The sequence below is a fragment of the Telmatherina bonti genome, assembly GCF_933228915.1.
Source record: "Telmatherina bonti genome assembly, chromosome: 6".
In the NCBI taxonomy this organism is placed as follows: Eukaryota; Metazoa; Chordata; class Actinopteri; order Atheriniformes; family Telmatherinidae; genus Telmatherina; species Telmatherina bonti.
In genome coordinates, this window is record NC_136624.1 from 3770074 (window position 1) to 3787947 (window position 17874).

At 42.6% G+C, this 17874-nt stretch overlaps 1 protein-coding gene across 1 annotated transcript in view; it reads right to left on the reverse strand.

Moving 5' to 3' along the window:
* phactr3b (phosphatase and actin regulator 3b) overlaps positions 1 to 17874 on the reverse strand; it is a gene marked incomplete at its 5' end in the record, with an annotated part of 80161 nt that overhangs the window by 14546 nt on the left and 47741 nt on the right. Inside the window, one exon of the mRNA XM_079242838.1 lies at positions 15614 to 15767. Within this exon, the coding sequence (XP_079098964.1) occupies positions 15614 to 15767 (154 nt within the window). The remainder of the gene's footprint in view (positions 1 to 15613; positions 15768 to 17874) is intronic.

The window sequence follows — 17874 nt, forward strand, 5'->3', positions numbered from 1 at the left end:
AGACTCCCATGTTAAAAAGACCAACTTCACAGCAGAAATAAACATGTTTACAGCAGAAATAAACATGTTTACAGCAGAAATAAACATGTTTACAGCAGAAATAAACATGTTTACAGCCTGGTTCAAAAATGCATTTTAGGTTTAATAGGTCAGGTTTACCTTCATGACAACTGTGGGGGGAGTGAATTTTTTTCTAACTCGCCCGTTTAAAGATAATTTAATCTCGAAGTTTGGCATCTTTAGGGGCGTGTCCTTTTGATTGACAGGTACCCGATCTCCCGCTTCAAGTCAGAAGAACGTAGAACAACCGCGGTTTTTAGCCGGTTAACAACGTGACTTAGCTTTAGCCCGCTGACCTCCGTTAGCCGGTTATCTCCGGGTTAGCTACAAAAAGTTCAGAGTTCACAAGATGTCAATCGTTCACCATGACGTTCAAAGCCTCCCCTCTCAGCTCCACCTCTTTGCCCATATTTGTATTTTCAGGGCGATACAACACGTATGCAATGGCGATGGTAGGAACTGTCCACCGAGCTTCAATTTTTTTATTTTTTTTTTATTGAAATGTACTTACAATACAATCAAACCGATATACAGGAGAATTTCATAACTCACAACTCAAGCTCAGGGGCAGCATCATAGATCATTCTGGTTTTCACAGCTTTTGAATTAGTGCAAAATTTCAATGACTTCATGTACATATGGACATAACATAGGAAAACTGACATTTGGTTTTTGCTTAGCAAATTTACAAGAATGTATGTGAAATTTAGCAAGTACAGTGAAGAGGTTAATTACAAATCTTATTTTGAGTGGAAGGTGACAACTAAAACACCAAAATAAAACATAATCAGGCTTCTAACTTGATACTCCAGCTTCCTACTGAGGTACAGATTCACATCATTCCAGAAGACTTGACAATAGGAGCACTCCCAGAAAAGATGACAAATAGTTTCATCTGCTTGTTGACAGAAGGAGCAGAGATTTTCAACATTTTTATGGATTTTTGCCAGAAAAACATTAACTGGATAGCACCTGTGTAGAATTTTCAGAGACACTTCTCGCACTTTGTTGGTAATAAAAGATTGTCTGGGAAGGGACCAGACCTTTTTCCAGTTTATACCAGGATATTCATTATTCCAGATAAAAACAGAGGCTGGTTTACAACTCAAATCTCTTTGAATTAATTCTCTAATGCATTTGTTATTAGTTTTTGTACTAAGAAAGGGCTCTGAGTTCCCAATAAAAAGTTGTGGCAGAGCATCAGGTGGAGCAGTTCTAGGTGCAGATGAGACCAGATGTTCGCTTCCTGAGGGAATGGCATCATTAACAACGGCAAATTTTCTAGGAGAAACAGGAAAATGGAATTTTTCAAGAAACTCACAATATTTAAGTAAATGACCATCCCTATTAAGCAACTGATTAACAAGCAGAATACCATGTTCCACTCATGTTTTTAAATACAGAGACTTATGTTGAAAACAAATATCCTGATTATTCCAGATGTAATAAGAGTGTGGAGAAAAGTTATGTTTGTATACTAGAGACCAGGAAAAAAGCATTTGCCTGCGAAAGTTGGATAATTTAATGGGTATTTTATCTATGTTGTAATTGCACCTTAATAGAAAGTTAAGACCACCTAAGGGTTCAAAAAGGTGATGGGGGATAAAAGTCCATAATGACTTTGGATTTAACAAATACCTTTTGATCCATTTTATTTTAAAGGAAGAATGTAGTGTGTAAAAATCTAAAGCATTAAAACCACCAGAGCTTAAATCATTAATCATTACATTCTTGCGGATTTGATGGATTTTTCTTTTCCAGATGAAATTAAAAAGAGTTTTGTCAACAGTCGAGCACACATCTTTTGGAACATTTAATGCAGAGCTGGCATAAACGAGTCTAGATAACCCTTCAGCTTTAGACAGCAGGACACGGCTAGTGATACTAAGATCCCTCCGAGATTCAATTCAGCTCTTCAGAAACCTACAGGTGACATCACGGAGGCTCCGCCCATCTTTAATTTACAGCCTATGGTTGCCGGGAGCGTTGCTGGGCAGCGTTGCCGGGCAGCGTTGCTGGGCAGCGTTACCTGTTTGTTATGCTAGTAGCAGTTCAAGTTGTTTCTTTGCAACAATGTTTTGTTCAGTTTGACACTCAGAGAAAAACAAACACGATCGTTGAACGTGTTCTTCTGAACTCATCTGTGTGCCAGAGGAAACCGGCGTATTTATATGACGGCATAAAGAGGAGAGAAAAGCTGAAACTTCAGCAGCTATCCGTTTCTTTTCGACATGATGTCAACTTTTGTTGACCCAGCTGATGGAAAAGGATTCTCTCATGATTTATTCAGCTTTCAGACTAAAGTAGGCCAGGCCTTGTACGAGACGGGACTTCTGTCTGCGCTGTTGTGAAAGCTGAGTTTCTGGTTTCGTACGCAGTCGCTTCCCTCTCGTCAGATTAAACAGACAAAAGAAACGAGAAGGAAACCCCAATACAGGTCAAGTATCGTCTTTCTGGTGTGAAGAGTGGAAGATATTCCCCTCCACAAGAAACAGCGACTTTAAAACAATGTTTAAAATGACACTTCATGCCATTCAGTTAATCGATGAAGGGGCAAGTCGAAGTGAGACCGGATGCCACCGTCCTGCAGTCAACTTCTGCTGGTCCGTGCAGTTCGGAGATATTTATAGCAGTCTTTGCCAGCGGTGGTGGTTAGCTGCTCCATCCTGCTTCACACAGCGAGCTGCGGTGTCAGCAGAAATCACTCTGTCACAGAAATCCAATTATTGCTTCCTATCTGGCTCAGAGGACTGAAGGCAAACCGGGAGGAGGTTCCCATCACAGTCACCATCACGGCGATGTGTCCTCTTTCCACTTCCTGCTCTAACTCTCCTGTCTAACCAGTCAGTCGCTTCACTGGGACAAAACCGGCAGCAGCATTCATGTTCCGGGGTTCCTGTGAACCCGAAGTTCAGAGAGGCCAAAAGCTTCACAGTTTTCCAACGTTAGGTACTGAGTCAGATGTAAACTATCTCCATCAGATGTAAGCCATCCAAATCTAGATGAAAACCATCCAAATCTAGATGGAAACCATCTAGATCAGATGGAAACCATCCAAATCTAGATGGAAACCAGCTAGATCAGATGGAAACCAGCGACATCAGATGGAAACCTTCCAAATCTAGATGGAAACCATCCAAATCTAGATGGAAATCTTCCAAATCTAGATGGAAACCTTCCAAATCTAGATGGAAACCAGCTACATCAGATGTAAACCATCCAAATCTAGATGGAAACCATCTAGATCAGATGTAAACCATCCAAATCTAGATGGAAACCATCCAAATCTAGATGGAAACCTACCAAATCCAGATGGAAACCATCTGGATCAGATGTAAACCATTTGAATCTAGATGTAAACCTTCCAAATCTAGATGGAAATCAGCTAGATCAGATGGAAACCAGCGACATCAGATGTAAACCTTCCAAATCTAGATGGAAACCATCCAAATCTAGATGGAAACCATCCAAATCTAGATGGAAACCTTCCAAATCTAGATGGAACCCAGCTAGATCAGATGTAAAACATCCAAATCTAGGTATAAACCTTCCAAATCTAGATGTAAACTATCTAGATCAGATGGAAACCTTCCAAATCTAGATGGAAACCAGCAAGATCAGATGTAAACCATCTAGATCAGATGCAAACCATCCAAATCTAGATGGAAACCATCCAAATCCAGATGAAAACCTTTCAAATCTAGATGGAAACCAGCTAGATCAGATGTAAACCATCTAGATCAGATGTAAATCATCCAAATCTAGATGTAAACCTTCCAAATCTAGATGTAAACCATCCAAATCTAGGTGGAAACCTTCCAAATCTAGATGGAAACCTTCCAAATCTAGATGGAACCCAGCTAGATCAGATGTAAACCATCCAAATCTAGATGGAAACCTTCCAAATCTAGATGGAAACCAGCTAGATCAGATGTAAACCATCTAGATCAGATGTAAACCATCCAAATCTAGATGGAAACCTTCCAAATCTAGATGGAGCCCAGCTAGATCAGATGTAAACCATCCAAATCTAGATGTAAACCATCCAAATCTAGATGAAAACCTTCCAAATCTAGATGAAAACCTTCCAAATCTAGATGGAAACCAGCTAGATCAGATGTAAACCATCCAAATCTAGATGGAAACCATCCAAATCTAGATGGAAACCATCCAAATCTAGATGGAAACCATCTAGATCAGATGTAAACCATATAGATCAGATGTAAAAAAAAAAAAAAAAAAAACCCATCCAAATCTAGACGTAAACCATATAAATCTAGATGTTAACCAACTACATCAGATGTAAACAATCCAAATTTGGATGTAACCCAGCTAGATCAGATGTAAACCTTCCAAATCGAGACAGAAACCTTCTAGATCAGATGTAAACCATCTAGATCTAGATGTAAACCATCCAAATCTAGATGGAAACCTTCCAAATCTAGATGGAGCCCAGCTAGATCAGATGTAAACCATCCAAATCTAGATGTAAACCATCCAAATCTAGATGAAAACCTTCCAAATCTAGATGAAAACCTTCCAAATCTAGATGGAAACCAGCTAGATCAGATGTAAACCATCTAGATCAGATGCAAACCATCCAAATCTAGATGGAAACCATCCAAATCTAGATGGAAACCATCCAAATCGAGATGAAAACCTTCCAAATCTAGATGAAAACCTTCCAAATCTAGATGGAAACCAGCTAGATCAGATGTAAACTATCTAGATCAGATGTAAACCTTCCAAATCTAGAAGGAAACCTTCCAAATCTAGATGGAAACCATCTAGATCAGATGTAAACCATATAGATCAGATGTAAAAAAAAAACAAAAACATCCAAATCTAGATGTAAACCATATAAATCTAGATGTTAACCAACTACATCAGATGTAAACAATCCAAATTTGGATGTAACCCAGCTAGATCAGATGTAAACCTTCCAAATCGAGACAGAAACCTTCTAGATCAGATGTAAACCATCTAGATCTAGATGTTAACCAGCTAAATCAGATGTAAACCATCTAGATCTAGATGTTAACCAGCTAGATCAGATGTCAAACCTTTCAAATTTAGATTTAAACCAGCTAGATCAGATGTAAACCTTCCAAATCGGGATTTAAACCTTCTAGATCGGATGTAAACCATCCAAATATATATGTAAACTAACTAGATCAGATGGAAACCATCTAGATCAACTGTAAACCACCGAGATCAGATGTAAATCATCTGACAACAAAATGCAGTTTTAAGAATTTAAAAAAAGAGTTAATTATTAATATACAGCTTTTTCAATTTAACATTTCGGAATATACACACACACACACACACACACATTATATATATTATATATTATGTATATATATATATATATATATATATATATATATATATATATATATATATATATATATATATATATATATATATAAAAAACACCTTTTAATAAAGCACAATTTAAAAAGATGTGTTTGTGTTTAAATAATATATGTATAATTTTCATTCATATAAATAAAAAAAGTTCAATTTTTAAAAAATGCATCTTTAAAACAGAAATATCTTTATTAAAAATTTTTTTTAAAATTTTGTTTAAATATAGGCGGTTTGTTGTTTAGGTCAGAAAGATAGAAAATACAAAGCAACGTATACCCATGCAAGAAATTAATCATCACGCGAACAACAGGAGTGACTGAATGAACTGCAGATATTTTTCACAGACTGGACCCTTTGGCTTTTGGCCCCCGGGCCGTACTTTGACCCGGTCTGGAATGAACCATGACGGTCAGACAATCTAATCTGGTTAAACCTCCAACACTGCTGTGTTCAACTATTTGTGTTACTTTTGTGTTTTTGGGGGTTGTTTTTGTCCTTTGACCTCTGAATTCCAGGACAATGTGGAAAAACACCCTGATAACTTAGTGTTATCTATAATCAATTGTAGCTTGATAAAATTCAAATGGAGGCTTCATAGCTCCTCTGTTTTCCTGTTGTCTGGCTGTTTAATGTGCTTCTTTCAGACAGAAAATCAATGATTGCTGAGTAGAAGTGGTGGTTTCTTGGTGTTCCTCCGTTTCTAAATATGGCAGGACATTTAGAGAATAAGCTGTTTATGTAATAAATCTGTCTTAAAACAGCGAGACACCACCGGTTACAGATGGTGTCAAACTTGCCAATATTGTCATATTTCAGCCATTTTAAATGTAATGAAACCAATAATATAAAAAGTGATCACATTGTTGTCTTGTGTTACTGGCCTGCCATTGATTAAAATAATAATAATTAAAAATGTAATAAATGAAGTTGATGATGTAATGATGACAAAATATGACTGCTCTTCGCATCTCTCTGCATTCTCTGCCCTACATCACGGTTTTGAGGCGTAGGTGAGCTTACCAGCTGCAGTACTGTTGTCATCATTCATTACTTAAAAACAAGTATTTGCTACTTCAGCAAGTCTCAAGAGCCAAATTCTTAAGACCTTAAGGTTAGACCAGGCCCCAATCCATAGACAATCTAGAAATCAGGGTTTTCAAACTATCCTTGTAGAACTAAACCACCACCATTAATCCAAATGCTAAAAAATCCTTTCAAACATCTACTTATCTTTCCTTATATAACATTTGAGCTCATTTGAGCCCCCATTATCTGACAGTACCATTTCAGCTGGCCATGCATGGTCAGCAACAGGACCGTCACATGACTGGCAAAGGGTAAAACTCCAAACAACCTTTCCGAGGCGTGTTTCTTCCAGGCCATCGAATGCATGATCACTACCCTCTTATCACTTCACCAGCGGCCAAGCTGACTGCAGAGACGCCCCAGCAGTCTGTGCAGAGTCATATTTATAGAACAATATCCCTCAGCAGAGGCCACAAGCTGGGGACGCCTTCTGAAAACCCATAAAAAAAGTGATGGATATGTGGAGCATTGCAGTAAATGTGTCCAGAGGAGTCCTGCCCCGTGGCGGGGGCAGTTCAGGCAGAGGGGTGTGGGGGCAAGGGAATGTAATTTCTCTCTCTGCGGGGACTGAGCAGGGGAAACGGGAGCTCAGCGGTGACGTAAACAGGCCATTGATTATGGGTACTGATGCACCATTCTGCCAGGGACAGCTAAATATAGAAACAGGGTTCCCTTCTGCTATCCTGGGTCTGCCTACTGCTCTGCATCCTGCTGCAGAGCCAGGATGCTGTAAACTTATGCCATGTGATAGTTGGAGCCCAGCAGCGTTTGTGTTACATCACAGCACACTAATACTGGGTCACTAAGGTAGGAAAGCTATGTTCTATGTCCTTATTACTTACTTATCTACAGAAACAGTAACAGCAGCCTCTACATCTGAATGTGTAAAAAATACGGCAAAGCCGACGGACTGACACATCGACCCACAGAGGGGAAGGTCACAGTTCAAATGAGAACACAAGCAAAGGTTTTTGGTTAGCGCAGTGACTCCAGGCAGTTCTCTGGGAGCTTGCAAAGGTTTTCCTCCACCATGTTACAGACTAGCATGAGGGACTAAATAGTGATTCTAAACTGGGAGTAGGAGTGGCTGATTTGGAAGAAAGCTGTAATCATTTTAAATTATGAAAAAAAGAGGGAAATGTCACTTATTCTTTGCATGACAGCCTTTGTTTGGGTGTCAGAAATCACAACAAGCTAAAAGTAAAATTTTATATGAGTCCTGTAGACCCAGAATCTAGATCAGACTTCCACCAAATGACCCCATGTCAATGTAAAAAACCAACCTCCTCATGAATCTATGCTGCATTTACTGGCAGGTCACCTGACTTTACAGAAAATCAACCAACACTTTGCTTATTATTTAATATCCTGACACGGTAATCTTTCATTTGTTCCGCATGTTGGAAGCTGGAAATTCAGACGAGGGTGCTTATGAAGGCACCGCCTGCAACAACGGCTGATCCACCGTTACAGAAGCAAATATCTCTGGAAACCAGTGGCATTGGAAACACTTCTGGCTCCCTCATGGTGATCTCTCCACTGCTTTTACATCCTTTAATGCCTTTCCTATTACTGAGTGAACATGGGACATCTGGAGCGCAGACTAATAATTTTTACAAACCATATTTTTAAGTAAAGAATAATAGAATTTCTATCTTCTGTGCCAAGCGGCATCCTCAGTGGTTAGAAGTAAAACCTGCAAAAACCTGCAGTTCCCCCCTCATCCACTAGGGGCTCCAAAAGAGAGTCAAGTCTTTAATAACTCATGAGTCTGGATGTTATTTAATCTTAAAATTCGACACAAAAGGTGTCCTTTTGATTGACAGCTGATCAATATCAGGCGGCTAGCTCAGCATCCATCCTGCATCCTACCCTGACCCGTTAGCTCTCCAGCCAGCAGAAGACCATCTTACCATGGCTCTTTTTGCATTCTCTCTTTTAATCTTCCTGCGTTTCTTTGCTGAATCGTTGCGTTTGCTGAAACGTTGCGTGTTTAAAACAGACAGATCCAACAATTTGGTCTTTTGACGTTTTTTCTATGTGAAATTACAACAAACAAACTAAAAGTGGTACATTTTTTCACTTTGCTATGTTATATATAGATATATTAAACTACATTAAGGAGTGTTAGTTTCACACTATAATACTCATAATAACTGTAATATCATCATTTCTCTGACAGCTGGACCCAAATAATCCATAATGATGACATTTTTACGCAGCAGCAGCTGAGATTATATGCCTTCAGGGACTGAGGGAAGTCATCTTTATGGTCTGTTAACATCCTTCTTTTTCCATTTAGATGCTGCTGAGGAAATCCTTGTTGCACCAGCTCTGGTTGGTGCTAAATCTTTATTTCAGCTGGGTGTATAAAGCCTGTTTGCATCAACGGGTCCGTGTCAGAACAGGATGGTCTGGTTGCATTCCCACCGCCAACCGTTCCCCCACCTGGTTACTGACAGGGATAGATGCAACAGACACGTTATAGTGGCACGACACTCCTCTTCAATTATAGCAGAAGAACGCGGCCTGGAAACTAAGGATGCTGGACATCCAGCAGTTTCTGTTCTTTATTGTTGGACTCTTGCGTTCAACCACAAAACTATTTCTAAAACCTGGAGCCAAGTCTCCCAGGAAGGGATATCTCTGTCAACCAATCAGCGTATTGCACTGCATCAAGCTCCGCCCATAGGGTTGGATGGGTAAGATTGGGATCTCAATGAAATGTTCCGGAATATCCTGGTCGCCTTCCCAGTTTTAGCCTGTGGAAACACACAAAATGCATAATGACCCGTCCCGACCTGGACCTGCTGGTGGAAACGGGACTAAAGAGGAAAAAAGCAAGTCAGGTTTCTGCAGCACCAGAAGCCGTTGTTTACAGACACCACACCGTTGTCTGTAAACACCATGTACCACAGCTACATCGTCTGTGGTCATATAGGGGGACATGTTTGGACTGGACCAGAGGTGGAGTGGTAAAATGTCATTTTTCATGTCGTTGTAAAGTTGTGGAATTGCTGTTTGTAACATGAACGTTCATCCAGGCAGATCGTTATGGTCTTTTTTCCCAGCTGGGAAAACTGCAGTTGATCGTGTTTTAAGTGCAGATGGAAGCTTGTTGTGTTGCTGTGTTTAGTTAATATTGTCTGAAAACAAACGCAGCACTTGCTCAGAGTGAGCGAGAGAAAAAAGAAAGACAAATTTTAAAAAATGATCGCGTCCAGCCAACTACTCTCTCTTATCGTGCGATTAACTGACTTATTGCTTATTGCGACGGGCCTCATTCCAACTCCAGGACAGTGAAAACTGGAAGATCCTGTACTGAAGAAATCCCCAGTGTGGAAAGGACATCCACCTATCACAAAGAAAAAGAAGGCCTTATGTCTGTTTTCAGCATCTGACCTGCTCAGAGCAACTTACAGCACAAAGTCTCCATTCACTCCCATCTGAGACATAATCTGCACGGGGAAACTCAGGTGGTTGCCTCAGCATCCAGCTCCCCGGCACGTGGCAGCTGCGTGTTACAAGAACCAAGGTAAGAACGGCTAATTGTTCTCTGTGTGGAATAAAGTCTGTTCTGTTCCCAGCGCCGCAGCTGTGCTGCCAAGGGCCCTCCACAGCACTTGAACACCGCCGTGAGTGCTTCGTACAGGACAGCGAGTGCTAGCTGCCTCCACAAACACAGCAAGGTTCATTCAGCACGACTCATTCAATGCGACAGATTCAGAATGATTCATCAGTGTGTACCGAAGCAGAGCTGGATGTTTACAGAGCTGTGAGCAGCCAGGAGGGACGGCGATGTCAGCAGGACCGAGACCGCTCTGCCACCGGTCCGAACAATGGCAGGTTTCAGCCGTCCACAGCTCTGTCCCTCCATGTGGACGACACTTGTTGAGCAGACACTCGCCGTGGGAGTGGGGCAGCAGCTGTGGCCTTATGGGCTCTGCGAGGACAAACTGACATCAGCCGATGCTGGATCCTTCGCTTGCTAAGCTTCCTACAAGCGGAAGTAGCGTGACACGAGATGAAACAACATCTCTGCTGCTGGGATGGCTTCTGTTGCCATGGCAACGTCAGCGCTCTATGCTGACAGTCTTCTGTTGCCATGGCAACGATGCTGACGCATCGAGTGCGGTAGTTATCGGCTAACTATACTAAAACATGGAGGTGCCAGAAGGCGTGAAAGCAGTCAATGCTGGTTAACCGGTGATGCGGGACTAGTCGTCACCGCTGCCGGTTAACCGGTGATGCGGGACTAGTCGTCACCGCTGCCGGTTAACCGGTGATGCGGGACTTTTTACACTTTCCTTCACTCACAAGTATTTTTCAGTTTCATCACTCAGCAGTCGTAGTTCCCTTCGCTGCCATGTCTGTGGTGGAAAACAAGGTTTTAATATAACGTGTAGAGGTCTATGAACACGTGTTATCTGGAGGAAACAAACATGCATATTTCTGCCTTTGTGAGCACGCTCGGTTTTACACCTGAATCTTCAGACAGTTCTGCGTTTGACCTCTGCTCAGTCAGATGGAACATTTTCAGCGCTGAAAAATCAGGTTTTACTGGTAAATATGTCTGTCTTTAAGCAGTGTCTACTTTTCCCTCCGTCTCATGTCAGAAATAAACAGCTGTTTACCAGCAGCTGTAAACATGACGTGGCCTGCAGGGAAATGTGTTCACAGATCTCCTACTCTGACCTCTGTCCTCGCTGCTGACACACCGCCATCCCACCATCACATTACCCCCCTCATGACACCCAAATCAATCACTTCCTGTCTTTGTTATGCAAGAGCATTCAGGACCCCACTTTACATAAAGACTGTTGGGATGACTAAAGGCCAAACAAAAGAAAGTCTTTTGTTTTTCTGCATCTACCTGCTGGAGTTCTTCCACGTGTCCACAGAGAGATCACGTGGAAGGAAGCATGCTTTGGTTTATAACGTCCCGTCTTTCCAGATTGCCATGCAGCTGTGAAGCGTCGGGTGAGGATGTAGGAAAAGAGGCACGTGGAAAGGCACGATGCAGCCTTAGAGGAGCTGATGGGATCATTCCTCTCCTGCGTCCATCACAGCGACGTTACAAAGCTTATCTGTCTGTCTGTCTGTCTGTGTATCTGTCCGTTTATCTGTCTGTTTTTCTGTCTGTCTGTTTATCTGTCTGTCTGTTTATCTGTGTCTTTATCTGTCTGTTTGTCTGTTTATCTGTCTGTCTATCTGTCTGTTTGTCTGTTTATCTGTCTGTCTGTTTGTCTGTTTATCTGTCTGTCTGTTTATCTGTTTATCTGTCTGTCTCTTTATCCGTCTGTCTGTCTGTCTCTTTATCTGTCTGTCTGTCTGTTTATCCGTCTGTCTGTCTGTCTCTTTATCCGTCTGTCTGTCAGTTTATCTGTCTGTCTGTTTATCTGTGTCTTTATCTGTCTGTTTGTCTGTTTATCTGTCTGTCTGTTTATCTGTCTGTCTATCTGTCTGTCTGTTTATCTGTTTATCTGTCTGTCTGTCTGTTTATCCGTCTGTCTGTCAGTTTATCTGTCTGTCTGTTTATCTGTGTCTTTATCTGTCTGTTTGTCTGTTTATCTGTCTGTCTGTCTGTCTGTTTGTCTGTTTATCTGTCTGTCTATCTGTCTGTCTGTCTGTCTGTCTCTTTATCCGTCTGTCTGTCAGTTTATCTGTCTGTCTGTCTGTTTATCCGTCTGTCTGTTTATCTGTTTATCTGTCTGTCTGTCTGTTTATCTGTTTATCTGTCTGTTTATCTGTCTGTCTGTCTGTTTATCCGTCTGTCTGTTTATCTGTTTATCTGTCTGTCTGTCTGTTTATCCGTCTGTCTGTTTATCTGTTTATCTGTTTATCTGTCTGTCTGTCTGTTTATCCGTCTGTCTGTTTATCTGTTTATCTGTCTGTTTATCTGTTTATCTGTCTGTCTGTCTGTTTATCTGTATGTTTATCTGTCTGTCTGTCTGTTTATCTGTCTGTCTGTCAGTTTATCTGTCTGTCTGTCAGTTTATCCGTCTGTCTGTTTATCTGTATGTTTATCTGTCTGTTTGTCTGTTTATCTGTCTGTTTGTCTGTTTATCTGTTTATCTGTCTGTCTGTCTCTTTATCCGTCTGTCAGTTTATCTGTCTGTCTGTCTGTTTATCCGTCTGTCTGTTTATCTGTCCGTTTATCTGTCTGTCTGTTTATCTGTTTGTCTGTCTTTTTGCAACAAAAATCAAAACTTTTTTGACCAGATTTGTAATAAATCGTCAGAAAATTTCAGAAACAGAAAAAGGAACCAGTGATTATAATTTGGGGGTATCCGAACACCGTTTGAATCCAGGATATTTTTAAAGGAATCTTTCATTCGGGTAGATGAAAAAATGTTGCCATTAAAGTTCTAACTCATAAATAATACCCACAATCACTGGCTGGGAAATGGCTTGGTGGGGGTCTCTGCTGTTAGTTTGTGTTTATTTTGGTGACTGTAGAGCCAAGTATCTTTCACAATCCCCACATGTCCAGTATTAGTCCTGAAGGGCCACTATCCTGCAGGTTTCACATATTTCCCTGCTTTAACAATAGTCTTTAAACTTTTTAGCTGCAACCGTCAGGATAACATATGTAGGTATTCTTGACCCCCACCCCCCACGTGACAACTAAGTGATTAATTGCCTGATTAATCAGATGCCTCATCCTGCATCATCCTCTAAATACACGGCTGGAAAACTGTCAGAATCTTCATTAATGAAGTGTTTTTTACAGGATTCGTTTCACCGCTGTGAAGGCTTGTAAACATCAGCCTCCCTCGCAGAGAAAAAGCCAAGCGCAGGTTTTATCATGCTGCGTGCACGTGCTTATGCGTTAATGGATTTAAAAATTTAACGGCTTAGTTGCCCCCCAAAAATCCCAAACGTATTTGATAAATGGAGGTTTAAATGTTTTTACATTTACAGCCACTGCACTAACACACCAGATTCAAAGTAAGTGCATCTTCTCAGCAGGTCATTGTCGGGTTCTCCTCAAGCCTGAATCTGACTCAAATGTTGGCGCTGGACCTCCCTGCTGTCATGACTTTACTCCTACAACTGCTGCTGATTTCTGCATATATTCATATACGGCAGGGTGCTTCAGTTAAACTTCTGTTTCAACCATCTGAGAGCAGGTCAACGGGGAAATAAAGCATTTAAATATTCATTGATTCAACCTTTCAGTGAGGTGTGGACGCGTCGCCATTAAAAAACTTACAAAAAAAACAACCGAACTGTGTGAACTATCCAGAGAAAAACACGACTAATCTGCTTTTTAACTGCCCGACGCCACTGCTTGTTGGGAAAGGCAGAAATCTGACGGTGATGTGAAGCCATTTTGTGTGTAAAAAATAAATCTGGTACTGGAGCGGTTTCCAGAAACTAACCCCTCGGAGTGAGGGCGCTCAGAGAACCCAACTGCTTCACAAAAAGAGGCAAATCGAGTTCCCAGCCTACTGCCTTTTATATAACCCAACAAATGCGATTATATTCTGCGTTGCATTCCTCCTCTGCATTTCTGTAAATCTACTTGCACAATCCAGAAATTAGACCATGAGGCCGAGAAAAGCTGCGTTCAGGGAGAGGTGAAGGAAACATTTATGCCAAAGCGCAGTGACGTGCACAACAGAGACATTATTTCTGCTTATATAACAGAAACTGCTCAGCCTCATAAAACAGGATCACTTAGATGGATTACACTGGATTTAGACAACAAAAGCTTAGCAAGTGGGCAGCTGCTGAATACATAGAACGTCTATCCAATGAACTGTGGTCTGACTGCTCAACAACGCCACTTTGTACATTATAATCCATAAATTACATAAACAAACAGCTAATTTAACAGTAAACAACATCATCTTCAAGACCTGCTTTTAGGACTCTCATCCGAAAGACTTCCTCAGCTCAGCTCAGTTCAGGAACACGGTAGTCTCTATGCTCCTTTCTTACTCACACCCCCTCTTGGATTATCAGAACTTCACACCACTGGGCTGAAATCATCCCTTCAGGGTTGTAGGAAAATTTAAGAGAGAAAGCGCATGAAACCTGCGGATATCCACACCAGACTTCCATCACATCAGGATATCTCGGAAAAAAACAGCTGTACAAACAGAGAAGAAGAAGACCTGGCATGTGGCAGGAATGTTGGAGAAACTCACGGGGATCTTCTCGTAACACGACCTTCCAGTCAGTTCACTCACCACCAAACACCCTCTGATAGAGGCTACTTCACCCGAACACAAGCTAAGTGGTGAAGGTGGTGCTGTGCAGCGAGAGGTGTTCACACCTTCATACAGGAGGTCCAGCGGCCTCTCCAGGATAAACGAAAGTCTTTAGGAGGACAGTACTGATAAGAGAGAGAGAAGAACAAAACAACTTGCGGAGGACAATTTAAACGACACACGATGGTCACATGAGCCTAAAAGGTAGACATCAGGCCTGGTTGCTGGTTCTCAGGTCTGAGTCTATCATTACACCCAGGTTTCCAGCCTGGTTGCTGGTTTTTAGGTGCACAGAACAAAGTTCAGGCAAATTCCATCAGTAACCTTGATGCATAAACCACTACCCTGTCCCGGGCTTCAGTCCTGGTCCAGCTTCGTGCGCTGCACAGATCTCATGACAAGGCTCGCTCTTCAGCCTTTTTTTTCTTACCAAAAGCTTTTTTCTTTTGAATGATATCATAGACAGCTGGTTCCATCAGCAGCTGGAAGGATCGGCAGAACACTGGGTCACCAGAACAAACCCACTTTGCTCATGTCTGAGAGTTAAATACAAGACTGGACAATGAGCTGGCCCTTCTGCCTGCAGCCATGCTGAGTCATCATTATTTCATCACACTTGGAGAATGCAAAAGGCTGAAGGCCGCCCCCCCGTCTCCGTCCCCCCGTCCCCCGGTACAGGTGCAAGCAGAACGGTGTCAATGCAGGATGTTTAGAGGCAGATGTTGCACACAGTCAGGAACAAGTCCAACAAATGCAGAGCACAGTGATGCAGAGTGATTAAACAGACATACATGAGGTAGAGCGTGATGAGAGGGGTAGGGGTCTGATGGGGGGTCTGATGGGATGCTGATCTGGGTCCACACAGAGCGACTCACTTGGCCAGCTTCATCTCGATCTGCTGGCGGATTTCCTGTCGCTCCTGGTCGCTGCGGACCGGGAAGATGTTGCGATCCTCCAGCTCCTGCTTGCTGGGCCTGTTCCGAAGCTTCACGGCCAGCAGCTCCTTCCTCATCCGGCGAGGGAGGGTCCCTGGTGAGGGGCAGCACACACTAAGGTCAGAAAAGATGCAGCACTATTCCAGACAAACCAGCTGCTGGGAGGCTGGCCAACAGAGCTGTTGTGCTCTCCGCCAGGAACTCAACAGGTTTTATAGGTATAAGAACTCAACAGATTTATAGGTCAACTTTCCAGTGCCAGAAAACATCCTGAATGCTGTCTGACATGTTGTCATGATGTTTCCAGCAGATTCTGGTCCTACCATGTGGATGTGGAGCTGAACTGGAGACTCATCTGACCAGTTTCTCCATTTTCTATTGTCCAGTTCTGGTGAGTCTGTTGAGCTCTGGTTTCTGTTCAGACCTTCTCTGGAAACACTGGAGATGGTGGTGTGTGAACATCCCAGTAAAAACTCAGACCAGCAACGTGACACGTTCAGAGTCACATAAAGTTCTGATGCTCAGCTGGAACTTCAGCAGGACGTCTTCACCACGTCTTCATGACTACATGTGTTAGGTTGCCGCCATGTGCTGATGGGATATGTGTTGGGATTGGCTGATGGGATATGTGTTGGGATATGTGTTGGGATTGGCTGATGGGATATGTGTTGGGATTGGCTGATGGGATATGTGTTGGGATTGGCTGATGGGATATGTGTTGGGATATGTGTTGGGATTGGCTGATGGGATATGTGTTGGGATATGTGTTGGGATTGGCTGATGGGATATGTGTTGGGATTGGCTGATGGGATATGTGTTGGGATATGTGTTGGGATTGGCTGATGGGATATGTGTTGGGATATGTGTTGGGATTGGCTGATGGGATATGTGTTGGGATTGGCTGATGGGATATGTGTTGGGATTGGCTGATGGGATATGTGTTGGGATATGTGTTGGGATTGGCTGATGGGATATGTGTTGGGATATGTGTTGGGATTGGCTGATGGGATATGTGTTGGGATATGTGTTGGGATTGGCTGATGGGATATGTGTTGGGATTGGCTGATGGGATATGTGTTGGGATTGGCTGATGGGATATGTGTTGGGATTGGCTGATGGGATATGTGTTGGGATATGTGTTGGGATTGGCTGATGGGATATGTGTTGGGATTGGCTGATGGGATATGTGTTGGGATTGGCTGATGGGATATGTGTTGGGATATGTGTTGGGATTGGCTGATGGGATATGTGTTGGGATATGTGTTGGGATTGGCTGATGGGATATGTGTTGGGATTGGCTGATGGGATATGTGTTGGGATATGTGTTGGGATTGGCTGATGGGATATGTGTTGGGATATGTGTTGGGATTGGCTGATGGGATATGTGTTGGGATTGGCTGATGGGATATGTGTTGGGATATGTGTTGGGATTGGCTGATGGGATATGTGTTGGGATTGGCTGATGGGATATGTGTTGGGATATGTGTTGGGATTGGCTGATGGGATATGTGTTGGGATTGGCTGATGGGATATGTGTTGGGATATGTGTTGGGATTGGCTGATGGGAAGCTGAACAGCTGGACTGCTGCAGTGGGTGATGAGTGTTTATTGGTTTATTTGATCACTAGTTTGTGGCTGAGCCTGTAAAATTCTCCTGAATTATGCAAACTAATTTGAGATACCTGTTTACAAGAAGCAACAGCTCCTGCTCCCAGAAGTCCTGCAGGCGATCTACAAGAGTCGACATGACCACATGCACTTATCTGCTGCCACCTGATTGGCTCATGCTCACTTTCAGCTTGTCCATCTGAAGGGGTCGCCACGCCGAATCATCCCACAGAAGGATGCTCTTCCTGCCGCAAGGCTCTGCATTCAGCCGGCCCTGGGACAGGGCCTGGGTCCGGGCCTCGGAGAACAATCCTCCTCAGAGCTGCAGCGGCGTGGGGGGGCGGGACTCATCAGGTCGCACGCGGCTCCACCAGCTGAGCCACTAACTGCTGTGTAAATGTAGCGACATCTGATGGTGAGAATGTCCCTGCTGTGTGAAAAACTGCAAAAAGATTTTATTTGCAGAAAAAATCCATCTCATCTCAGATGTGAAACTTTATGAATCAGCTGCAAAGTCCAGCTCTGTTCTGACCTTCAGGTTCAGAGTTAAGCCGAGTCTATTTCTGCTGTGAAAATGTGTGTTTTCCTGCTGC